Below are 27,247 nucleotides of genomic sequence, written 5' to 3' on the forward strand. Positions count from 1 at the left end.
GGTATGTCTCTATCAGTTTTGCACATCGAGAGACTGACATTTTTGCCCATTCCTCCTTACAAAACAGCTCGAGCTCAGTAAGGTTGGATGGAGAACGTTTGTGAACAGCAGTTTTCAGTTCTTTCCACAGATTCTCGATTGGATTCAGGTCTGGACTTTGACTTGGCCATTCTAACACCTGGATATGTTTATTTGTGAACCATTCCATTGTAGATTTTTCTTTATGTTTTGGATCATTGTCTTGTTGGAAGACAAATCTCCGTCCCAGTCTCAGGTCTTTTGCAGACTCCATCAGGTTTTCTTCCAGAATGGTCCTGTATTTGGCTCCATCCATCTTCCCATCAATTTTAACCATCTTCCCTGTCCCTGCTGAAGAAAAGCAGGCCCAAACCATGATGCTGCCACCACCATGTTTGACAGTGGGGATGGTGTGTTCAGGGTGATGAGCTGTGTTGCTTTTACGCCAAACATAACGTTTTGCATTGTTGCCAAAAAGTTCGATTTTGGTTTCATCTGACCAGAGCACCTTCTTCCACATGTTTGGTGTGTCTCCCAGGTGGCTTGTGGCAAACTTTAAATGACACTTTTTATGGATATCTTTAAGAAATGGCTTTCTTCTTGCCACTCTTCCATAAAGGCCAGATTTGTGCAGTATACGACTGATTGTTGTCCTATGGACAGAGTCTCCCACCTCAGCTGTAGATCTCTGCAGTTCATCCAGAGTGATCATGGGCCTCTTGGCTGCATCTCTGATCAGTCTTCTCCTTGTATGAGCTGAAAGTTTAGAGGGACAGCCAGGTCTTCGTAGATTTGCAGTGGTCTGATACTCCTTCCATTTCAATATTATCGCTTGCACAGTGCTCCTTGGGATGTTTAAAGCTTAGGAAATCTTTTTGTATCCAAATCCGGCTTTAAACTTCTCCACAACAGTATCTCGGACCTGCCTGGTGTGTTCCTTGTTCTTCATGATGCTCTCTGCGCTTTAAACTGACCTCTGAGACTATCACAGTGCAGGTGCATTTATACAGAGACTTGAGTACACACAGGTGGATTATATTTATCATCATTAGTCATTTAGGTCAACATTGGATCATTCAGAGATCCTCACTGAACTTCTGGAGAGAGTTTGCTGCACTGAAAGTAAGGGCTCTTTCACACGGGCGATCCGATCAGATCCGCCTGTCAGTTTTTTAGGCGGATCGGATCGGATCCTCCATGCAGCTCTATGGGGCAGCGGGTGTCAGCGGAGACACCCCCGCTGACACCCGCTGCCATCCGTATCCAATCCTGTCCGTGAAATCCGGACGGATGGAAACCCTATTTTTCCATCCGTCCAGGGATCGGATCGGATGAGAGCGGACAGGCGGTCCGCTCTCATCCGATCCCCCATAGAGAGCAGCGGGGGCTGTGACACCTCCCTCTCCGCACTGCAAGCGGAGACGGAGCTGTCATCCGCCGGCTCAGCAGGGATCGGCGGATCGATCCCTGCTGAGCAGCACGGATCCGCCTACGGAGGTGGACCGTGTGAAAGAGCCCTAAAGGTGCTGAATAATTTTGCACGCCCAATTTTTCAGTTTTTTATTTGTTAACAACGTTTGAAATATCCAATAAATTTCGTTCCACTTCAGGATTAGTGTCCCACTTGTTGTTGATTCTTCACAAAAAATTACAGTTTTATATGTTTATGTTTGAAGCCTGAAATGTTGCAAAAGGTCGCAAAGTTCAAGGGGGCCGAATACTTTTGCAAGGCACTGTATATGTTAAAGCGGTACTAAACTCTCTCAATTAACATTAACTAATTTTAATCCCTGTGCTGCTAGCCTTAGTAAATAGATAGAAAGATATATTACATTTTCTTGTTTTAAACTTTTTTTTTTTTTACATTTCTTTAGTTCCTGCTTCTGGTTTCTGGCCTAGGTCAAATGATGTCATACCTCCCAGGAGTTTTCATGGGCATTTTTTTTTCTTTCATCTTGAAGAAGAGAGGAGGAGTTTTGTGAGCAGAGTACACCCTCCTGCCTGCATGCCTGAGCTAAAGGCAGATGGATTCTGGGAAATAAATGCTACATGAATCATCAGTCCTAACTTAAGATGGACACAACTAGAAATGCTGGGGTGGGATTCAAAATAATTTCTCAACAAAATAATGCATGGAGACATGGGTGGAAGGATAAACTTGCTTTGAATATTAAGGCCTCATGTACACTGCTGCTGATAAACAGACGTTTAGGAGCGTTTGGGTGTTTTTTTCAATAGCCCATTACCTCTCCTCTATGTTATCTTATCTGTCCATGTACACTGAGACGTTTATAGTCATTTAGAGGCTGTTGAGTTTAGTGGCATTTTTTTAAAGCAAAAAAATGCATTCAGACGGAAGTGTATTGGAATTTGAAATGCCAAATGTTTGTAACAGCGTGCAAACGCTTCTAAACGCGGTAACTCATGTTTATAAGCGTTTTGTTTATAGGTGTTTTCAATGTGGATACATTTCCGATCGCTTTACAATGTAAAAACGATTCTTAAACGAAAATGCCGCTAAACACGCATAAACGTGGCAAAATTGACGTTTTTAACCGTCGGTTACTAGCTGTGAAGCTCCAGCGTTTAGGAGAGGTTTTCAAACGTTCCGTGTACATGAGGCCTAAAAATGAATGAAGTAGCGTTTTCAGTCTGTGTTCCTCAGATGCAGTTAAGTTCCACTTTCATTTTATCAGAAAATGTTAATTCTGAAAATACATTATTACAATAAGTGTTTTGTGATTTATTATTAATGTACAAAAAAAAAAACCTCAGTGAATAGGGCAAGTTAGCCACCAAGATACACGCAATCATACCTCACATCAATGTCCACTTCCTCCTCCTTACACTGTTTTATGCCTTCAAGCACCGTCTCTACATAAGATCTTTTTGTCATCCCTGCAAGGTAAAGCCATAATGATATGACATGTGTATGAGAAGAGGGAAAAATATGGTATATGTCCCAATGCAAACACACTGTATACTGTACATAGGGCAGAAATGACCAAAAAATATACCAAGTGTACAGAACTAAACCTGCTCATGATGATAACTGACATCTACTACATAGATACAACACCACCAGTGTCGGTGTTCTCCCTGGGAGGTACCTCTGCTTGATAAGGTTATGTGCATCCTATCAGCATAAGGAAATGACTAATATAGCGTAGACTTGAGATGGTATATATAGTATCTAGCACAAGAGACTTGGGAAAAAATGTATGCTTACATAGATGGTAATAAATGTAAAGGGTTGCTTAGAATATGGTGAGTACACTAACAGGGTATGAGGTAAACTTTGGCTTATACATAACGATTTTAACTTTAACCACTTAAGCCCCGGAAGATTTTACCCCCATTCCGACCAGGGGGTATTTTGCGATTCGGCATTGCGTGACTTTAACGGACAATTGCGCGGTCGTGCGACGCTGTACCTAAACGAATTTGGCGTCCTTTTTTTCCCACAAACAGAGCTTACTTTTGGTGGTATTTGATCACCTGTGCGATTTTTTGATCACGCGCTATAAACAAAAAAAGAGCGTCAATTTTGCAAAAATGGCAATATTTTTCACATTTTTTTATATGAAATTCCCCCCAAAAAAATGTAAAAATCAAAATTTTTTAACATTTTCGGCCAATTTGTTTTATGCTACCTATGTTTGGTAAAAAAAAAATCGCAAAAAGCGTATTTTGATTGGTTTGCGCAAAAGTTATCGCGTTTACTAACAAAGGGAAAGATTTTTGTCATTTTTGTTTTTTTTGTTTTTTAACGCGTAATGGCGGCGATCTGCGATTTTTTTTTGCGGTACTGCGACATTGCGGCGGACAGATCGGACCCTTGACTGACATTTTTGACACTTTTGGGGTTACCAGTGACATTTCTACAGTAATCAGTGCTATATATATGCACTGTTACTGTAAAAATACACTGGTAGTGAAGGGGTTAACTTTATTTGGGAGGGAGGGGCTGTGTGTGTCCCTAGGGGCATGCTTTCTACTGTGATTGGCTGTGGCTTGAGCTGTAAGGACACTGATCAACGGATCTACATAGTAGATCCATGTGATCGGTGTCTTTACAGCGAGGAGAATGACAGGTGGCTTGTTTACACAAGCTGCCTGACATTCTCCCTCTCCCCCGCCGATCGCCGAGTGGCCGGCGGACATCGGGTCCGCTGGTCACACGCGCGGGGGGGGTCCGTGACCATGCGGGAGCGCGCCTCCGGCGGCGCGCGCTCGCTCCCTAGACCCTCACAAGCAAGCAACGTAGCCCTACGTTAGTTTGCCTGTGAGGGGCTGACCGCCGACGTAGATAGTCGTGCGGCGGTCGGCAAGTGGTTAAGGTTCAACACCAGGTATGATCTTTATTTCATACTTACATTGGACCAATGTAAGTATGAATATCTAATACATAAGGGCAGGGGCAGACTGCCAACTTTCAGCCCAGGGGGCAAGGACAAACCAGAGGCCCATGGTGCAACGACTCAGCCCCCCTCCCACCCTCCCTCTTCCCATCCTCCTCCTGACCCCTATTCCAAGCTGAAGCCCTGCTCCATATACTCTCCACTTACCACCTGAATCCGGGTTTCCGACCTGGCCAGCAGGGGGGCGGTTGGGGGGGACCTGGGACAGCTCTGACGGGGCTGACCAGGGGAGATGAGTCTCCAGTGGGGCATGGAACCGGCCTCTGCTCAGACACAGCTTACACCATCCATGCTGGGGGGGGGGGAGTGGGGGAGGAAGCCTGCGCTCCAGTGTTAATTTCGTCGACTAAAACCGACTAAAACATTTTCGTCGACTAAATTAACACAATTTTAGTCAACTAAAACTAAAACAATTCAGATGACTAAAATACAACTAAAACTAAAATGGCATTTTAGTCTTAAGACTAAAATACGACTAAAACTAAAATGGCATTTTAGTCAAAAGACTATAACTAAAACTAAATCGAAATTTGCTGCCAAAATTAACACTGGTGCATGCTCAAAGCTTAATACCATAAATAATAACATATTAGATTTTTCACTCCAGGACCAGCAGTAGTATATAATGAGTTTGTAAATTGTAGAGAAATGCTTAAATAATGCATTACAAATTACAATTGAACTACACCCATTCGATTATAGATGACTAAAATGAGTTATAGTCGACTAAAATGTAGGAGGTTTTAGTCGACTAAAATGTACTGGAGTTTTAGTCGACTAAATACGACTAAAGCTAAAACACTTGCAGAAGACTAAAATGGGACTAAAACTAAAATGCCATTTTAGTCCTAAAACTAAGACTAAAACTAAATTGAAATTTGCTGCCAAAATGAACACTGCTGCGCTCTGTCCTTGTCTTCATCCCGCACTCAGTAGGACAGTGGCAGAGACTTTTTACTTACATAGTTACATACATAGTTACATAGTAGTTGAGGTTGAATAAAGACAACAGTCCATCAAGTTCAACCTGTGTAGGTGTGTGTGGCCGTAATCATCTCTCATACCCCTTAATGTTCTGATCCTTGAGATGTACATCTAAGAGTCTTTTGAAAGTAGCCATACTTCCCGCAGAAACCACCTCTTGTGGTAGAGAATTCCACAATCTTGTAGCCCTAACAGTAAAGAACCCCCTGCGTTGCGAGGTTAAAACGCTTCTCCTCTAATCGCAATGTATGCCCTCGAGTCCTCATGCAATCCTTTCGACTGAGAACAAATCAAGCGATTGCAGACGCTCTTCATAGTCAAGGTCCTCCAATCCCCTAATCAGTTTAGTTGCCCTTCTCTGGACCCTCTCCAGCTCCAACACATCCCTCCTGAGGACTGGCGACCAGAACTGGACAGAATACTCCAGATGCGGTCGGACCAGAGTTTTATAAAGTGAAAGTGGAAGGATTATAGTTTTATCTCTGGAATACATCCCTTTCTTTATGCATGCTAATATTCTGCCGTCTTTGGCAGCTGCCGCTTGACATTGCATGCTATTGCTTAGTCTATTGCAGGAATTGGCAAACTACAGCCCGTGGACCGTATACGGCCCGGCGGACCTTTTAATCTGGCCCGTGGAGCGCGCAGTATTCCCCAGCCCCTGGTACCGGGCCGCCCATTGTCTGACAATAGCGACTGAAAATTCGCTATTGTCACACGGATCCTCCTCCTGGCCAATCAGGAAGCGGGTCCTCCTGCTTCCTGATTGCCCGAAAGGCAAACTCCATGCCATTGGCCAAGGAGGAGGCGGGAGGACTGAGGACTCGAGGAGACGTTGGGGGACTGAAAAGAAGCGCTGCCTGAAGTAAGTGCACTGGTCTTGCGGGGGGGGGGGGGGTGGCTGGCATATCTGCATTGAAAGGGGGCAAGCTGGCATATCTGCATTGAAAGGGGGCACGCTGGCATATCTGCATTGAAAGGGGGCACGCTGGCATATCTGCATTGAAAGGGGGCACACTGGCATATCTGCATTGAAAGGGGGCACCCTGGCATATCTGCATTGAAAGGGGGCACCCTGGCATATTTGCACTGAAAGGGGGCACGCTGGCATATCTGCATTGAAAGGGGGCACGCTGGCATATCTGCATTGAAAGGGGGGCACACTGGCATATCTGCATTGAAAGGGGGCCCCCTGCCATATCTGCATTGAAAGGGGGCACGCTGGCATATCTGCATTGAAAGGGGGCACGCTGGCATATCTGTGTTGAAAGGGGGCACGCTGGCATATCTGCATTGAAAGGGGGCCCGCTGGCATATCTGCATTGAAAGGGGACACACTGGCATATCTGCATTGAAAGGGGGCACGCTGGCATCTCTGCATTGAAAGGGGGCACACATACACACCGTCCATCTACTATTGGTCCGGCCCCCGGGTCCAATATATGAACCCATTGCGGCCCTTGAGTCAAAAAGTTTGCCCACCCCTCGTCTATCCTCTACTTCTCTTCACCAGAATTCCTTTAGGCATGTCTGTGGCAGAAGCAGTGCAGCCTTTTTACAGGGCATCAGAGTGGCCCAGGGGGAAATTGCCCCCCTGCCCCCTGGCCCAGTCCTCCCCTGCATAAGGGTTTACTGGGGCCGCTGCTACAGTGATTTCCCTGAACTTCTGGGTCATGTGCTGAGCAGGTTCCCCTCTGCACACTGACCATCAGGGTCACTTGCTTGGCACTGCCGCCATTTACCTTGAACATCTTGTATTATAATAAAAAAAGAAAAAATGCATTCCCTGTTTGGATAAGTTGGAGATTGTGCCATCACAGCCCCTTCTCTTCACCTCATCCAATCAGACAATGCCTAGTATTCATTAGAAAAAATACTGGGTGTTCTATGCATGGGGCAGTGCTAAGTGAGTGACCCTTATGGTCGGTGAACCCAGAAGATAACAGCTATCACTGTAGTAGTGTCTACTATTATGATGATTGTCTGCTTCCCCCGCAGCCTCTCAGGTATAAGATATGCATATTTAGATGCAAAGTATGCAATAAAGATCACACCTGGAGTTCTGCTTTAAAGTGATATTGCCCTACAGAATACTCTACATGTCAAGCTTCAAAGGTCGAGTTTTTCCTAGACAGATATATTACAGACACTGGTAATGTGAACTACATGAGGACTTTAGTCTAGGTTCACATTTATGCGGTGCGATTTGTCTGAGGTTTTTTACTGTGATTCTAAGGATAATGTCCAGTGCGACTTCATGCAGAGTCAATGCAATTCCAATGTGATTTTGACACAGCTTTGATTCGCTCTATCTCTCTCTGGAAATCAGCTCAGAAGGACAATTATAGCCTGCTAGAAATTGCACTGGAATTGCTCAGTCTTTCGTGCGTATTCCTATGCAGTTTCCATTAGCCTGGGTTCACACTGTAAACTGCATGTGAATCGCACCACATTCCTGTGAGCACATTCATTTTGGATGGTTCAAATCGCACTGCATCTGCATCAAAAGGTGCAGGCAGCTTTTTTTTTTTGCACTGGAACTGCATCACATGGGTGCTTATACCCATGCGATCCGGGTTCAGGCAAATGCATTGCGTTTGCAACCTGCTTTTAGGGTGTCGTTAACTTTAGACTGACACCTGCAGCAGATCGCAGAACATAGTGTGTGTGACTGCTTTGTGATATGGGAAACGCAAAGGAATCGCTGTGTTTCACGCACCGTACCAGAGTGAACCAGGGCTTAGACTCCTATGGGTATAAAAACCGCACCAAACATGCACAGGACCCTTTTTAAAAATGAAGACTGCATATTTGTAAAAGGTCACCATAGAATGTTATGTTATTTCACTTGTTATGCGATTCCATGCGTTCTGGAATGCATACAAAATCGCATCAGTGTGAACCAGGGCTTACAGTCTCTCAGAAACTCCACAGATGCGTTTGCTAAAGATCTCACTGACGGAACCCAATAGATGCAAGGCAGTTGAGGTTTGGGCCCACCAGCATGCTGCCCAATCATTAGTCACATGCGCACACCAGTTCCATCTTAAAGCGGTTGTATACTGCTGAAAAAAAAAACAAACAAACCCTGCAAGACAAAGGCATAATGAGCTAGTATGCATCGCATACTAGCTCATTATGAAATACTTACCTTAAAACGAAGCCCCGACACGGACCCCCGGACACCGATGTGGGAGCTGACATGCTCCCTCTGCGTCTCTTCCGGGTTCGGCGGCTCCAGCTCTGAGTGGCCGGAGCCGTGATGACGTCACTCTGAGTCACTTTCCGGCAAGTGCCCGGCAAGGAACTCTGAAGGTCCGCCGGACCTTCAGAGCGCAATGCGCCGCTAGCGTCAGCATGCAGGGCAAATATCTCCTAAACCGTGCGGGTTTAGGAGATATTATTTGTACCTACAGGTAAGCCTTATTATAGGCTTACCTGTAGGTAAAAGTAAAAAAAATTTGTATACTACCGCTTTAAGGCTTTAAAGGGCCCCGGGCAATGCAGTGCACTGGGCCCTGCCTACACAATCACCCATGAGAATAAAAATGCAAATTATCAATAAGGCGATATTTATTGGTACAGCAGTGCCAGGCTAATGACAGCTTCCAAGTTGGGCGGCTGGGTCCGGTGAACACACACACAGATGGGAGTCAGACTCAACTGTCCTGTGTGTGCCTGTTCCCGTGGAGGCGGACAGGCATTTCTGCAGTTGTGGGCGCCCCCTCCATGGCCCAAGTGGCCTGACAGCAGCGCAGGGCCGACAGGCGCTTGCCAACTGCTAAGTTCGGCGGCGGGATGCACATGGGAATCGGGACTAATGCTTGGCTGGGTCGCTGGGCAGGTGGGGCCCCCCGAGCAAGTGGGGCCCCCGGGCAACTTCCCAGCAAACCCATTGGGTAAGATGGCCCTGGCGCACACCCTTATAGACGATAATTTAATATGAATGCGTTTGCAAACAAAAGAACAGCAGAGAAGATGTATACCTGTGGAGGTCTCTCTTGGCGTGCTTCTTAACTCCAAGTATTTAACACCATCTTCAGCAAACTCCTTAATAACATCTTTTGTGACCTGCAATGCCAATAACAACAGGCAAAAGTAAAAGACAAACCCAGTTCTGTTTTAGGGCTCATTTATAGATCATTATAGTCTATGCAAATCAATGCACACTCACTGCAAGGGAACATAGAAAGCAACTTAAACCAACATAGACGAGGCACAAAAAAGTGAAAATACTACCCACAAAATGTATATACCAATAATATATCTTCGGCTGTATCCGTTATCTGGTGGATTACTTTAAACATCTGAAAACATCTGCAAAGCAAATGATAATGATACAATATGAATGAGATGTAAAAAATACAATGACAATACCATCAAATTTGCATAGTAATGTATTTCCTATTTTTAGCCTTGTATAAAAGTAAATGAAGCAACGCTAAATATAGATTTTTCATAATGCAAAAATAGTTCTCTGTAATAATGTGAACTAATTACAATCAGACGTACATTATAGATTTTTAGTGCCTTAGCAATCAGATTCAGAAATTTATAACAAAAAGAAAAGGTTCTGTTCTTAGCTACAAAATATAAAACAAACATACAGTAAATGGTGGGCCAATACAGCACAAATACTATTTATTTAATAAAAGTATAAAAGAGACATACTCATCTAAGGTCCTTTTCTGTCCCTTATCTATCATGGTCATCCCATTTTCGACTTGAAGATTAGGTTTTTGAGCCATAAGTTTCTTCATGGTGGCAGAACTTATTGACCCATTTAGATGGGCATGGAGCTCCTACAACAAAAATAGATGTCACCAATAAATACTTGCTTTAGACTAGACATGTCAAACTCAAATGTTAAAGCAGAACTAAATTGTAGCTGAGAACCACAAACTGAAAATGCTATTTAATTCATTTTTAATATTCACAGCAAACTCACCCATCCATCCATGTCTCCATGATTTATTTTGCTGAGAAATCACTTTAAAAAAAACACCCCCCTAGTATTTCTAGCTGTGGCTATCTTCAGGGAAGATGATTCAGGTAGTATTTACTTCCTGGAATCCATCTGCCCTTAGCTCAGGCATGAGGGCGTGCTTAGCTGAGAAAGCCAATCCTCTCCTCCCGGATTAAAGGAAAAAATGAGATGTATGACATTATTTTGGCTTAGGCCAGAATCCAGAAAGCAACTGAAGAGTAAAAAAAAGAAAGTTACTAATGCTAGCAGCATGAGAATTAAAAAAGTTAAAGTCGATTGAGAGAGTTTAGTTCTTCTTTAAGCATTCATCCCTTACAGATAGCTGAAAAGATAATTGGTCATGCCCCTGACTCTGCCAAGTGGCGTTGTCCCTGGAACTAGACAGGCACCATCAGACGGAGGTCTCAATCAACAACCTAAGGAATCCCTAGCAACCTCTTGAGGAACCCTGTGTGAGAATGGCTGGTCTAGTGGAAAGGAATATTTTGGCCAAAAGCTCTAAAGGCAGGCAGGGCCAGATCCGACCTATCTGATCTAAGGGTGCAATAAGAAAAAAGTCAGGCATAATATTAACACTGTGTGTGAATTTCTGACAGCCAATCACAAAAGCAGGGAACCAGTATTCCCTTGTTCACTCGGCGCACTTCTATGCCATGAGCCATGACACTGAAGAAATGTCTGACTGATAGTGCAAACGCAATGCAGGCATAAACAGGAAATACTAGTATGAATTGGGCTGTCATTAGATTGGGAAACAGAACATGTGCCCCCTTATATGAGGAGTCCCTAGCACAGTTGCCTTTTACATCAGGCTCCCCATCAAAGTCCCTATTACATCAATTGTCCCCATCAGAGTGCCCCTTCACATCATCTGTCCCCGTCAGAGTGCCTCCCTGAAAGCAATTTCCTTCATCAGAGTGCCCCTTTACATCAACTCTCCCCATCAGAGTGTCCCCTTAAATCAACAGTTCCCATCAGAGTGTCCTCTTACGGCCATTGCCTCCATCAGAGAACCCCGTTACATTTACTGTTCCCATCAGAGTGCCCCCTTAAATCAACTGTTCTCATCAGAGTGTCCCCTTAAATCAACTGTTCCCATCAGAGTTCCCCCATACATCAACTGTTGTTTACAGAAATTGCCTCCATCAGAGTGCCCCCTTACAACAATTACCTCCATGAGAGTGCCCCCTTACATTAACTGTCCCCATCAGATACCCTTTTCATCTATTCCCCCCATTAGAGTCCCCACTTACATACACTGTCCCCATCAGAGTTCCCCCTTACATCAACTGTTCCCATCAGTGTCCCCTTACAGCAACTGTTCCCATCAGAGTGCCCCCTTACATCAACTGTTCCCATCAGTGTCCCCTTACAGCAACTATTCCCATCAGAGTGCCCCCTTACATCAACTGTCCCCATCAGAGTGCCCCCTTACATCAACTGTCCCCATCAGAGTGCCCCCTTACATCAACTGTTTCCATTGGAGTGCCCCTTTACATCAACTATCCCCATCAGAGTGCCCACTTACAGCAACTGTTCCCATCAGAGCGCCCCCTTACATCAATTGTCCCCATTAGAGTACCCCCTTACATCAACTGTTCCCATCAGAGTGCCCCTTTATATCAATTGTCCCCATCAGACTGGCTGGTGGATCAGTGTATGCACTCTTAGAGACCTGGGGCGAGGGGCGCAGAGCCCACCCCATCAACCCCCTAGACTGTTACCATCAGGGTGCCCCCTTACATCCACTGTCCCCATCAGAGTGCCCCCTTACATCAACTGTTCCCATCAGAGTGCCCCCTTACATCAACTGTCACCATCAGAGTGCCCCCTTACATCAACTGTTCCCATCAGTGTGCCCCCTTACATCAACTGTCCCCATCAGAGTGCCCCCTTACATCAACTGTTCCCATCAGAGTGCCCCCTTACATCAATTGTTCCCATCAGAGTGCCCCCTTACATCAATTGTTCCCATCAGAGTGCCCCCTTACATCAACTGTTCCCATCAGAATGCCCCCTTACATCAACGGTTCCCATCAGAGTGCCCCTTTACATCAACTGACCCCATCAGACTGGCTGGTGGATCAGTGAATGCAGTCTTAGAGACCTGGGGGGAGGGGCGCAGAGCCCACCCCATCAACCCCCTAGACTTGGGCCTGCCTGCCTGCAGTTGGCAACCATCCAATTCTAGTAGTTAAAGGGGGGGGGGGGGGAGTTCGGAACGTGCATTGGAGGTTTAGGGACAATAGGCAAAGTACAAAATATACATTTATATTTTCGGTTTGGTGCACACTACGTGTCTTGTTACTTTGTATGCGATAGTCCAGCACATACCTATAAAGTGCATCCAAAGTATATTAATGTTCGTTTCTGATAATTATCTGTTTGAGTTGTACCCCAACCTTTGTCAGGACCTGGATGGGACGAGGACTTGCTGCTCTGGGTGGATAATGCGAACCCAATTCAGTTGTGTTGTTGAGACGTAGAACAGTTTACACTGAACCAGGTATAACCTTTAACCGGGACCTTGGAGGTAAGGGCAGTGTGCCAATCACACGGGATTACTGCTGCCAAGTCTGCGCTCATCAACTCTATACAGCACTATTGGTGCGTGTATATAACTAAAAAATGTATATATATTACACAATAAAGTGCAAACAATGGACCAATAGCGCTGTATAGAGTTGATTAATGCACTCACCGGCCACTTTATTAGGTACACCCTGCTAGTCCCAAGTTGGACCCCCTTTTAATTTCTGAACGGTCTTAATTCTTCCTGGCATAGATCCAACAAGGGGTTGGAAATATTCCTCAAAGATTTAGGTCCATAGTGACATGATAGCATCACACAGTTGCTGTTGAATTGTCAGCTGAACATTCATGATGCAAATCTCTCGCTCCACCACATCCCAAAGGGGCTCTATTGGATGAGATCTGGGGACTGTGGAGGCCATTGGAGTACAGTGACCTCATTGTCATGTTCAAGAAACCAGTGGTGAGATGATTTGATCTTTGTGACATGGTGCATTATCCTGCTGGAAGGAGCCATCAGAAGATGGGTACACTGTAGTCATAAAGGGATGGACATGGTCAGCAACAATACTCAGGTAGGCCGTGGTGTATAAACAATGCTCAATTGGTACTAAGGGGCCCCAAGTGTGCCAAGAAAATATCCCCCACACCATTACACCATCACAACCAGCCTGACCTGTTGATGCAAGACAGGATGGATCCATGTTTTCATGTTGTTTATGCCAAATTCTGACCCATGTCACCCGAAATCGAGACTCATCAGACCAGGCAATGTTTTTCCAATCTTCTATTGTCCAATTTTGGTGAGCCGGTGCGAATTGTAGCCTCAGTTTCCTGTTCTTAACTGAGTGGCACCCAGTGTGGTCCAAGGTGTTGTGCGTTTAGAGATAGTATTCTGCATACTTTGGTTGCAACAAGTTGTTATGCCTTGAAATCAACAAGGCATTTTCCTTCACACAACTGCCGCTCACTGGATATTTTCTCTTTTTCAGGCCATTCTTTGTAAACCCTAGAGATGTATGTGTGTGAAAATCCCAGTAGATCAGCAGTGTATGAAATACTCAGACCAGCCCATCTGGCACCAACAACCATGCCACATTCAAAGTTACCTAAATCCCCTTTCTTCCACATTCTGATGCTCGGTTTGAACTTCAGCAAGTCATCTTCACCATGTCTGGATGCCTAAATGCATTGAGTTGCTGCCATGTGATTGGCTAATTAGCAATTTGTGTGACCAAGCAATTGAACAGGTGTACCTAATAAAGTGGCCGGTGACCGTGTGTACTAAGTGCTTATATTGCATTTTGGATACAGCAGCTTTGGTGTTATTAGAGATCCAAGCGCTGGTGGATGGTATTAGTGCCGGTTCACACTAAAACGACTTGTCAGGCGACTTGGTCAGCCTGGCAAGTCGTGCACCGTCGCGGTCATTGAGTAGTACAGGACCGGTTCTAATAGGAGCGACACAAGTTGCTCCGACTTAGAAAAAGGGTCCTGTACTACTTCGGGGCGACCTCTGAGCGACTTGCATAGACATTCATTTTATGAAGTCCGTGCAAGTCGCGGTGCACGCGACTTCACAGGTCGCCCCCTAAGTCGGAGCGACCTAGTGTGAACTGGCACTAAGAGTACAATTGTGTGTTGCTCTTCCTTTTCCAGATTACAAACATTCCGCTCCCTTTGCTGAGACGTGTCTGATGCTTGAAGAAAGATAGGCTGGGCATGCAAGGCCATTACACAAGGTCACTGTTTTGGATGAAAGTGTTTCAGTTTACCTCACTTGAAGCATTGTGATGGGGTAAGGAAATTATATTTTCCAGCAATAATGCAGAAATGGAAGATGGGGGTCAGCATTAGGTTTAGTAAAAGCTATCTAAGGCAATGCAATTTAATGCCAACCCCTGCAACAAGGAGAATACCGGCTTCTTCAGGCTGCATTTTAAAAACGCACAAAAATCGCACCAAGTTTTTGCACCATTCTCATAGGGCAGCTTATTGATTTCAATGTGCGTTTTGCCACGCTTAAAGCGGAGTTCCGGCAACGAAAATGTTTTTTCAAAAAAAATACCCCCGGGACAGTCAGGGCTAGAACATTCCACAATGGATAGCCTCTGAACTGTCCCAGGTCGCACTTACCTTTTAGAAGAAGTACTTCTAAATGTATTTTCCAGCGCTGCCATCTCAGGTGTGGGCAGCTGAAGCCAGCGCGTCCTCTTCTCCCAGGATGCGCCTGCTCCGGCCCAGCTCGTCGCTTCCGGTGCGGGCGCGTCATTCCTGCACAGCTTCTGGGCATGCCCAGAAGCTGTTTAGCAGAGAATGCCGCACCTGCACCGGAAGTGACGAGCGGGGCCGATGAAGGCGTATTGATTCCTGAGAGCGATGGCGTTCAGTTCCCAGAAATCAATGCAAGCAGGAAGTGACGGCGCGGGCCACGGCCGCAGAGGGAGGAAGTGGAAGGAAGGTAAATATATTTTCTTCAATAACAAGGTAAGTAAACCAAAAAAAAAAAAAAAAAAAAAAAAAAATCGGGACTATCCATTTCTTTTACAGGTGACACAGAGCAAGCGGATGGCCCAAAGTGCCCTTTGTGGCTGGAACTTCGCTTTAATGCAGGTTTCTCACACAACAAACATGCACCTTTATGCGGTGTTTAGGGGGCCATTAACAATGAACGGAAGTGTGACCGGCCTTTTCACACGATCTTATGTGCATTCACAAAGCACTAAAGTGTGAATGCAGCCTCAGGTTATGGAGGAACAAGTGACTTATGCTCACAATAGGTTGAGCCTGGCGGCGGGAGTTTTCACGGATCACGTGAGAGGCTGGATTTTATTATATGCTTGTTTTTGTGCATTTTATGTGCAGTTTGCAGCATGTTTCTGAAATGCGCTGCAATCGTTGGTCGTGCTTGTAATGCCATTAACCACTTGCCGACCATGTAACTTACATATACGGCAGCAAGATGGCTCTGCAGTGCAGGATCATGTACCTAGTACGTGATCCGACACTTTCTGGTCTGGGGTACACATGCGCGTCGCCAGCAACCCACTCCCACTGTGATTATACACAGCGGGAGCTAATCTGTGGGTACAGTGGACTTGATGTCTGTCGGCACCTGTACAGTTAGTACAGTGACAGTGCATATTTTTAGCACTGATCACTGTATTAGTGTCACTGGGCACCAAAAAAAGTGTCAAAAGTGCCAGTTAGTGTCTGATTTTCAAGCACAATTTCGCAGACTTGCTATAAGTCACTGATCGCTGTCATTACTAGTAAAATAAATAAATAAATAAAAATTCCACAAAATAATCCCATCGTTTGTAGACGCTATAACTTCTGTGCAAACCAGTCAATATACACTTAGTGCCGGTTCACACTTCCGCGTTTGCGGAGATCGCATGTAATTCGGAGCGCACTGCTCCTAATTACATGCGATCTGATGTGCGGATGCGAGTTCAGCCATACACTTTGTATGGCTGAATTCGCACTGTATCCGCACCAAACACGCACATGAGGCTTTTTTTTGAGCCACAGTAGAATCGGATCGCACAGTGGTTCACACTTGTGCGATCGGATTCTGTGCGTACTTGCAGATCGCACTGCGATATGCGATCGCAACTAGGGGTGTCGTTAACTTTTTATTGACACCCCCTCCGTATCGCATATGGCAGTGTGAACTGACAGATGTGCAGATGCGATGCGGGAACACGCTGCATATTCGCAGCATTCCCGCATCGCAGAAGTGTGAACCGGCACTTATTGGGATTTTTTAAAATAATATTTAAAAAAATATGTGGCAGAATATACAGTATTTAACAAAAGTGAGTACACCCCTCACATTTTTGTAAATATTTTATTATATCTTTTCATGTGAAAACACTGAAGAAATTACACTTTTCTACAATGTAAAGTAGTGAGTGTACAGCTTGTATAACAGTGTAAATTTGCTGTTCCTTCAAAATAACTCAACACATAGCCATCAATGTCTAAACCGTTGGTAACAAAAGTGAGTACACCCCTATGTGGAAATGTCCAAATTGGGCTCAATTAGCCATTTTCCCTCCCCGGTTTCATGTGGCTCATTAGGGTTACAAGGTCTCAGGTGTAAATGGGGAGCAGGCGTGTTAAATTTGGTGTTATCGCTCTCACTCTCTCATACTGGTCACTGGAAGTTCAACATGGCACCTCATGGCAAAGAACTCTCTGAGGATCTGAACAAAAATTGTTGCTCTACATAAAGATGGCCTAGGATATAGGAAGATTACCAAGACCCTGAAACTGAGCTGCAGCAAGGTGGCCAAGACCATACAGTGGTTTAACAGGACAGGTTCCACTCAGAACAGGCCTCGCCATGGTCAACCAAAGAAGTTGAGTGAACATGCTCAGTGTCATAGCCAGAGGTTGTCATTGGGAAACAGACGTAGGAGTGCTGCCAGCATTGCTGCAGAGGTTGAAGGGGTGGGGGGGGGGGGGGGGGTAGTCAGCCTGTCAGTGCTCAGACCATACTCCACACACTGCATCAAATTGGTCTGCATGGCTGTCGTCCCAGAGGGAAGCCTCTTGTAAAGATGATGCACAAAAAAAGCCTGCAAACAGTTTGCTGAAGATAAGCAGACTGGTGTCAAGCGTGTGTGGTGGCAACCAGGTGAGGAGTACAAAGACAAGTGTGTCTTGTCTACAGTGAAGCATGGTGGTGGTAGTAACATGGTCTGGGGCTGCATGAGTGCTGCTGGTACTGGGGGGCTACAGTTCATTGAGGGAACCATGAATGCCAACATGTACTGTGACACACTGAAGGAGAACATTATCTCCTTCCTTCAGGAGACTGGGCTGCAGGGCAGTATTCCAACATGATAACCACCCCAAACACACCTCCAAGAAAACCACTGCCTTGCTAAAGAAGCTGAAGGTAAAGGTGATGGACGGGCCAAGCATGTCTCCAGACCTAAATCCTATTGATCATCTGTGGGGCATCCTCAAATAAAGGTGGAGGAGCGCAAGGTCTCTAATATCCACCAGCTTCGTGATGTCATCATGGAGGAGTGGAAGAGGACTCCAGTGGCAACCTGTGAAGCTCTGGTGAACTCCCATGCCCAATAGGGTTAATTAAGGCAGTGCTGGAAAATAATGGTGGCCACACAAAATATTGACACTTTGGGCCCTATTTGGACATTGTCACTTAGGGGTGTACTCACTTTGTTGCCATCGGTTTAGACATTAATGGCTGTGTGTTGAGTTATTTTGAGCGGACAGCAATTTTACACTGTTATACAAGCTGTACACTCACTACTTTACATTGTAGCAAAGTGTCATTTCTTCAGTGTTGTCACATGAAAAGATAGAATAATCGGATTTTTGTAAGATCTTACCGTAAAATCCTTTTCTCTTAAGCTCATTGACAGACGTAGTCTTCTTGATTCTCAAGAGCTGGGTTATGTTGTCTCCGCAGGAGTAGGACTAGGCAGAAAGACAAAACGTTCTGGCTCCACCTTAGGGGCAGTCCCTGAGGGTATATCCTCCCTCTCTCTGCTACAGGGAATCAGTTCTGTTCTAAAGCAGTAACAGAGAAATTAACCCAACCCAACTCAATGATAGAGGGGCGGGTACTACGTCTGTCAATGAGCTTAAGAGAAAAGGATTTTACGGTAAGATCTTACAAAAATCCGATTTTCTCTATCGCTCATTGACAGACGTAGTCTTCTTGATTCTCAAGAGCTGGGACATCCAGAAGCAGTGCCACAAATGAGGGGTGGGATTGACAAAAATCAAAATCCAATCTAGAAGGCCCAACCGGTGCCAAACTAGAAGTTTTAAAGGCTCATTATAAACAAAGAATGAGACTCAAAAGAAAAATTTCCAACGGAAAAAAACCCTCGAGGCAGACCACTGGTCTCCTCAAATGGCGGCCTGCAAAATCTTGCGGCCAAACACGGCATCAGATGATGCCATTACATCAACTTTATAATGTTTTGTAAAGGTATGCACCGACGACCAGGTAGCCGCCTTGCACACCTGGACCACTGACGCCTGATGGCGAAAGGCCCATGACGCACTAAGCGCCCGAGTGGAGTGCGCCTTAACAGGGAACGGGGGCTCCCGACCCTTAATAGAATAAGCCTGTACCACTGTCTGTCTGATCCATTTGGAAATGGTCGCGGCAGATGCAGGCAACCCCTTTTTGGGTCCATCCGGGATCACAAAAAGTGAATCCGTCTTGCGAAACGAGTCTGTCGTTTTTAAGTATACCCTGATCGCCCGGACCACATCCAAGGAGTGTAAAGCAAACTCCCGAGGATGACTGGGCTTAGGACACAGGGAAGGTAATACAATTTCTTCATTCAGATGAAATTCTGAAACCACTTTTGGTAGGAAGGATGGATTCGGACGAAGAACCACCTTATCTCTATGAACCACCAGATATGGGGAACGACAAGATAATGCGGCCAGTTCTGACACCCTGCGTGCAGAAGTAATAGCCACCAAGAAGGCCACCTTCTGGGACAACGTAGGTAGAGGAATCTCCCTAATATCTTCAAAGGGAGGTTTCTGAAGAACCGACAATACTAAATTAAGATCCCAGGGTGGTAACGGCGCGCGCACTGGCGGAGCCAGATGTCGCACCCCCTGGATGAAATTCCGCACCAAGGAATGAGTAGCCAAAGGCTTCTGAAAGAAGATAGCTAATGCTGAGACCTGACCCTTGATAGTACTCAAGGCCAGTTTCTGCTCAACCCCTTGTTGCAGAAAAGCTAATATTCGACTAACCGAATAAGACCGTGGACGGAACCCCAGAGGTTCACACCATGCAATGCAGGACTTCCATGTGCGATGATAAATCTTTCTGGAAGTCGCTTTCCTTGCTTCAACTAGAGTAGGAATAACTGAAGCTGACAAACCTTTGTCCTTCAGCACCTGGGTCTCAATAGCCAGGCCGTTAAAGCCAGCGATCGTAAAGCAGGATGGAAGATCGGTCCCTGAGACAGTAGGTCCTCCCTGAGAGGAAGTCTCCACGGGACGTCCGCCACCAGTCTGACCACGTCGGCGTACCAAGCTCGACGAGGCCAGTCCGGAGCTACCAGAATTACTGGAATTCCTTCCTCCTCTATCCTGCGAAGAAGTCTTGGCAGTAACCCGAGAGGAGGGAAGGCATACATTAGCTGGTATTGCCCCCACGGGGCGATCAGTGCGTCTGCGGTCTCTGCTAGAGGATCGCGGGAGCGAGCCACGAATCTCTGTACTTTCCTGTTGAATCGTGATGCCAACAGATCCACATCCGGGGTGCCCCACCGTAGGCACAACTGGTGGAAAACTTCTGGATGGAGGGACCATTCCCCCTGATCCAGAGTCTGACGGCTGAGATAATCTGCCTGCCAATTCTCCACCCCCGGAATGAACACCGCAGAGATAGCTGGAACAAATCGTTCCGCCCAGCGAAGAATGCAAGCCACTTCTTTGGCCGCTCGGACACTCTTGGTGCCCCCCTGGTGATTGACATAAGCCACGGCCGTGGCATTGTCCGACTGGATCCGAACCGGGCTGCCCTGGAGCTGCTCGGTCCAGTGAATCAGACAAAGTCTGATCGCTCTCAGTTCCAATACATTTATCGGCCACCTGGATTCTTCTCCCTGGACAGATAACTGACCGAGAATTCCTCCCCATCCGGATAGACTGGCATCCGTGGTCACTATCGTCCAATATATTGGCAGAAATGACTTTCCCTGGCTGAGCATCGGAGACCGAAGCCACCAGACCAGAGACTCTCTGGTCTGTTTGCTCAATCGGATCTGATTGTCCAGGGATTCCGGATTCCGATTCCATCTTAGAAGAATCTCTTGCTGAAGAATTCGGGTATGGGACTGGGCAAATGGGACTGCTTCGAAGGAAGCCACCATCAACCCCAGAACCCTCATGCAAGTTCGAAGAGAAGACCAGCTGTTGGATAGTAACAACTGGACTGCTAATTGAATCTTCCGGAGTTTCCCTACCGGAAGAAAAACTCTTGTCCTGACTGTGTCTAGAATTAGACCCAGATATTCGAGCCTCTGGGTGGGAACCAGAAATGACTTTTGCTGGTTCACCAGCCACCCGAATTCCTGTAAAGAATTTATAGTAATTTCTATGTTTTGTAGCAAGGTCTGAGGAGACTCTGCATGAAGCAGAAGATCGTCTAGGTAACCAAGAATCGATATGCCTCTTTGGCGCAGTAGTGCCAACATTGGGGCCAACACCTTCGTGAAGACCCGAGGAGCCGTGGCGAGACCGAAAGGTAACGCCACAAACTGATAGTGGTTCTCTTCTACGGAAAAGCGTAGAAACCGCTGATGTCCTGCGAAAATGGGAATGTGAAGATATGCGTCCTTGATGTCTATGGACGCTAGGACATCCCCTGGATGCAGGAAGGCTGCTACTGTGCGAATGGACTCCATTCTGAATTTTCTTATGTTGACAAAAGAATTGAGTGCCCTTAAGTCCAGAATTGGACGCACTTTGCCCTCTTTCCTGGGTATTGTAAATAGGTTTGAATAAAACCCCTGAAAACGTTCTGTCCAAGGAACGTGGACTACCACTCCTTGTTGTAGTAAATCTGTGACTGCTCTCCGCAGATCTTCTAAACGATCCGGGGATAGTCGAATATTGGAAGGGAAGAATCGCGCCGGTGGGAGAGATCGAAACTCGATCTTGTACCCTGACCTTATGACTTCGCAAACCCACTTGTCCGGGATTCTGGAAAGCCATGGATCCGGGAACCGGCGAAGACGTCCCCCCACCCCAGTTATGGGTGGGGGCGCACCTTCAGGCTTTGGACGATTTATCTTCAGGTCTGGAGGGGGCGGGATTTTGCTTGCCCGACCAACGTCCCCTGAAGCCTCCTGAAGGAGCTTTGGAGGACTTAATTTTTTCACCCGCGGGACAAAAAAACCTTTTGTGAGCAGAAAAAGAAGGCCCTCGTTTTTGACGAGTTCCTTTACCTTTAACATTTTGCGGTAAAAAGGTGCTCTTTCCACCCGTGAGATCCTTAATGATCTCATCTAAGTTGGCTCCAAAAAGACGCTCTCCTAAAAAGGGGATATTAGCCAATGCTTTTTTGGAACCTTGGTCGGCTAACCAACCTTTTAGCCACAGTGTACGCCTGAGAACCACTGCTGAGACTGATGCTCGCGCCAATAATGGAGTGGCGTCTAACGCCGCATCACACACAAACTGTAACCCCTGTATCATTTGTTCCAACAAATCTGATACCGCCTGAGGGACCTCTTCTAAGTCCCGGCGTAACCACTTGGTCCATTCAGTTACAGCCTGCGAAACCAGACCAATAGCAATTATTGGTCTGAAAGCTGATCCAATCAAGGTAAACATGGTGCGAGACATAGCTTCTATCTTGCGATCCACTGGATCTTTAAAAGACGGAGCGTCTTCTAGAGGAATAACCGTGGCTTTATTCAATCTAGCAATTGGTGAATCCACCACAGGTGGTTCTGTCCATTTCTTAATGAGGGTTTCCTCAAACGGATAACGCCTGTTAATGCGTTTAGAAATAGCAGAAGTGCGTTTTGGCAGACGCCATTCTTCTTCGATTGGATTGCCAAAACATTTGGGCAATGGAAAAACCTTCGCCACTTTGATGCGTTTTTTAGTCCCAAAAGGGATTTCAGTTTCAGCTATTTCCGACGGAATACCCTGTAATCTTAAGGTTTCTTGAACAGATACAATGAGTGCGTTTACCAATGCTTCCTCTCGGGCTATGGCTGATGCCGAAACATCCTCCTCACTGTCTGAAGAGACAGTACCCGAGACACCAATCCCAGATGAAGTACCTGCAACTGCAGAAATAGGCTCAGAGTCTGAATCCGAGGTTTCAGATAATAAGGGGTTAGGCGGGGGACGCTTTCTTGTGCCCTGTCCCTGACAAGCCACTTCCACCCGGGACACAAAAGTTTCCATAATAGCTGACAAAGATTCAATCGTCAGTGGGGTGCTGGAGGATCCTGCAGACCCCTCGAGGGGATCCGGAGGAGATACATGAGTGGCAGGGTCCATGTTAATTCAGGACACTTTGCCAGAAAAAACAAAAAAACTTTTTTTTTTTTTTTTTATGTGTCTCCCCCTAGCGCAATAGCGCCCCTCAGAGTACCTGCTTCTCGATCCCACAGAGAGAGAGAGGGACCCCCAAGGCTCACCAACCGATGCAGTGAAGTTTCCAACCAACTGCAGTCAGCGTCTGTCTTTTACAGACTGGAAGGAGCTGTTGCTTTTTCCCGGGTAGAAGGACGTGGCTCCGCCCCCTGTGTACGCCTTCCGGCGTTCCCAGCTCTCCACGAGGTAGCTGGGCTCATGAAACATGGCCGCCCCCATACAAGAGACATAAGACTCCAAAAACATGGCGGCCGGCGTGACCTGAGGACATACATGCACTTGGTCTACGGCAAAATGGCGGCGGACCGCCGAAATCGTTTTCCCAGCACATCCACCTGCATCTCTGCTAAGTGGCGATATATGATCTACAGAAGATACACTACAAATAAGGTAGGATTATACCTCCTATGTCTGCTGTAATGTTACAGTCTGCTGGGTAGAGTGTTAGCTCTCAAACCAAGTCCACTTCCCACAAACACATACTGTATTTACAAGGGGGACTTTTTAGTGTCAGATATATACTGACCATATATGGAGGGGCCCATAATATATACTGCCTCATAACGAGAAAAAAAAAAAGGGAACGTTTACTCACCATACCAACCGACAGGCACCCTCTCTTCACAATACCCTCTCCACCGGGGTGGGGGGTTGTGGACCACTCCGGACGCCTCGACTCTCTGGTTCCTGGCGTCCAAGCGAGACTTTTAACTCGCAAGGTCAGTCCCTCCACTGGGACTCCGTCGCGGCCGACCCAGCGCGGAGCTCTGGTCTGCACGCGCTCGTAGGCAGAAACTGGGGTGACCACTGGATCTCAACACCCAGCCCGTCGCCCGGCCCCGCATACTTACTTGAATGTGTCGCGGCCGACCAAGCGCAATGCAATGGTCTGCGCGCGCTCGTAGGCCGGCTGGGGTGACCACTAGTGTCGCCCAGTCCGGCGTATTTGCTTGAAGATCTCACAGGAAAAAAACACTGGAGAAAAACTGCCTAAAAAAAATCTTTTTTTTTTTTTTTTAAAGAAAAAATCTTGCCAGGACCAAAAAGATCCCAGCAAGGAACTTAGGTCCTTACTCCTGACTAGACAGAAAAAAACTGATTCCCTGTAGCAGAGAGAGGGAGGATATACCCTCAGGGACTGCCCCTAAGGTGGAGCCAGAACGTTTTGTCTTTCTGCCTAGTCCTACTCCTGCGGAGACAACATAACCCAGCTCTTGAGAATCAAGAAGACTACGTCTGTCAATGAGCGATAGAGAAAAAATATTTACAAAAATGTGAGTGCTGCATCACAAAAAAATAGCCTGGACATGACGGGGGGTAAATCTTCTGGGGGTGATGTAGTTAATTGGTAATGGCACCCTAGGTGTGGGTAGCAGATGCGTGTTTTGCCTTGCCTTTGTTGTGCCAAAACCTGTACTGAAAATAACGCCTAATGCCCCACGAAGGAAAAGATTCTGGAGATATTTGGGGGGGGGGGGGGGTTGTCACATGAAGGGTAGAGAATGAGCAGTCCTAGATACAATGCTGAGACAAGGTCATCTAGCACCTCAGGCAGAGATGCCAAACGATGCCCCCAAATAGTATGAGCGTTATGTCAGCAAAGATCCCCTCCCTCACCCCCAAAAGAATTGGAGTAATAATATTTACACTTACTTCCCAAGCATAAATTCCCTTTGCAAGCCAAATTTCTCCCCAAATAATTCCCCCTCTTCCAGTACAAATATCCCCCGCCAACTCAAATCTCCTCCTTCCCAAATTCCCCCTCCTACCACAAATCCTCTACCCTTCAAACTTCCCCTATAAGCATAAATCCTCTCCCCCACCCCCCACCCCCCCCCCACCCCTCCAAATTTACCTCTCCTAGCACAAATCTTCCCCACAAATCTCCTCTCCTAGCACTACTCCTCTACCCCTATGAGCATAAATCATCTCCCCCACCAAATCTCCTCTCCTAGCATAAATCCTCTACCCCTCAAACTTCCCCTCTGAGCATAAATCCTCTCCCCCCTCCAAATCTACCTCTCTTCGCACAAATCCCCTTTCCTAACATAAATCTCCCATCCTAGTACAAATCCCCTTTCCTAACATAAATCTCCCATCCTAGTACAAATCCCCTTTCCTAACATAAATCTCCCATCCTAGTACAAATCCCCTTTCCTAACATAAATCTCCCATCCTAGTACAAATCCCCTTTCCTAACATAAATCTCCCATCCTAGTACAAATCCCCTTTCAGCACAAGTCTGCACTGCACCCAGGGCAGACGTCCCTCCTTGCCAACCCCTTGCCCCGGCCCTGCCTAGACGCAACTTGTGTAAAAAATAAAACAAAAAAAAAAAAAAAAAAAAAAAAAAGCACAAAATAATGTGAGTGGGATTGCATGTGAATGGGACCAACTAGTTTCCCATCACCAGCCAATGAAATGCTATCATTAGTTCTCACTCATCCTGCGCTGTGATGACATGGTTCTGCCCGGCATGCTCTGTGTTCACACTCTCCCCCCTTGGTTCTTGTACATTGGATGGTATAGAGAACATTCCAATCTGCTGTACACAGGCTGATGAGTGGAGAGGGAATCGGATCTCTCTATATATATTTATAGGGGATAATCTGTATAGCATATATATATATATATATATATATATATATATATGGGGGTGATCTGTATAGTATATATAGGGGGTGATGTGTACAGTATACATAGGGGGTGATCTGTGTGTATATATATATATATATATAAATAGGGGGGTAATCTGTATAATATATATATATATATATAGGGTGATCTGTATAGCATACATAGGGGGTGATCTGTATAGTATATATAGGGGGTGAGCTGTATAGTTTATATATATATATACATAGGGGGGGTAATCTGTATAGTGTATATATAGGGGGTGAGCTGTATAGTGTGTATATATATATATATATATATGTATATATAGGGGGTGAGTTGTGTAGTGTATATATAGGGGGATAATCTGTATACACAGCTCTGACAGCCGGACACACACATCCCCCCCAACTTCCTGGACAGGACTCCTGATTGGCGGGCTCGCTGTGTGGGCGGAGCCGTAGGAAGGTGTAATATTATAAAGAGTAATATGGAGGATCTCACCACTTTGGGAAGGAGCTGATAGAAGGTGTGCGGATCTCCCCCGGCCATCATCTCACCGCTCCGATCAGCCCGAGCTCTGTACTCCTCTCCTCCGCTGCATTACCTAAAGAGCAGGGGGGGGGGAGGCGGCCGCTGATTGGTCTCCTCTATCCTCCTCCTTATAGGCTGAGAGCCCTAATCCCGCCCACCCTGCTGATACTGGAGAAGCTCTGATCATCTTAGGACACACACACTCCCTTTAACCTTATATATACCTGGCTGTATATACCGATCTCGGCGTGTACAGCTCATTGATATCTGCAGTCTATGGGACTAAGGGGGGACTGTGCACCTTGCAAAGTGCAGCCACTCCAGAGCTTAGTAAATGCGTTGAAGCTTCACTTTACAAAGAACACTCAATAACTTGTAAGGGAAATAAATGCATTGGATGATGGACGTCAGCACAGCTCCCTCTCAGTTACTAAGCTCTGGAGAAAGTGCACAGTTTATTTTCCTTTAGTAAATCGCCCCCTATGTGACATTATAGTTTGGATAGGAGTCAGAGGTTTTCTAGGAAATGTGAGAATTCTGCCCATAAATTCCTCCTCTACAACACACTGAGGCCTGGTTCACATCTATGCAGGTTGTAGTTTGCATATTCCAGGTGCATTTTTCAATAAAGGTTTTTGATCCATTGAAGTCTATGGAACCAAAAACCAGAAAAAAAAAAGTCCCTGGCCCTTTCCACAAAATGCACAGGTGTGAAGGTGGCCCATAGGAAACCATGGTAAATGGACTGCAGTGTGCTTCTGCAAAACTGAAAATGCATAGGTGTGAGCCAGGCCTAACATAGATTTAGAAAAGCATTTAAGGCTCCATTCACACTTGGCAAAATGCGGGATGCCTTCGTGATGCCATTACTTTTTAATGGCGCCGCAATCGCCGCAAATCATAACACACGACGCTGTTACCCAAAAGAAGCTCCAAAAATTGCATTGCGATAGCAGCATGGTAAAATCACAGCAGGATCGGGGTGCCATTATGAAGTAATAGCATTACAAACACATCCTGCGTT

General features: G+C 46.1%; 1 protein-coding gene across 1 annotated transcript in view; it reads right to left on the reverse strand.

Annotated features, from left to right (window-relative positions):
* The window catches only part of MAPDA (N6-Methyl-AMP deaminase), a gene marked incomplete at its 5' end in the record, with an annotated part of 73,739 nt that extends 47,498 nt beyond the window's left edge, over positions 1-26,241 (reverse strand). Inside the window, 5 exons of the mRNA XM_082253286.1 lie at positions 2,835-2,916; positions 9,410-9,494; positions 9,680-9,740; positions 10,095-10,225; positions 26,194-26,241. Of these exons, the coding sequence (XP_082109412.1) occupies positions 2,835-2,916; positions 9,410-9,494; positions 9,680-9,740; positions 10,095-10,225; positions 26,194-26,241 (407 nt within the window). The remainder of the gene's footprint in view (positions 1-2,834; positions 2,917-9,409; positions 9,495-9,679; positions 9,741-10,094; positions 10,226-26,193) is intronic.
* Between the last annotated feature and the right edge of the window lie 1,006 nt (positions 26,242-27,247).

This window comes from Pelophylax lessonae (genome assembly GCF_965119305.1).
Source record: "Pelophylax lessonae genome assembly, chromosome: 4".
Taxonomy (NCBI): domain Eukaryota; kingdom Metazoa; phylum Chordata; class Amphibia; order Anura; family Ranidae; genus Pelophylax; species Pelophylax lessonae.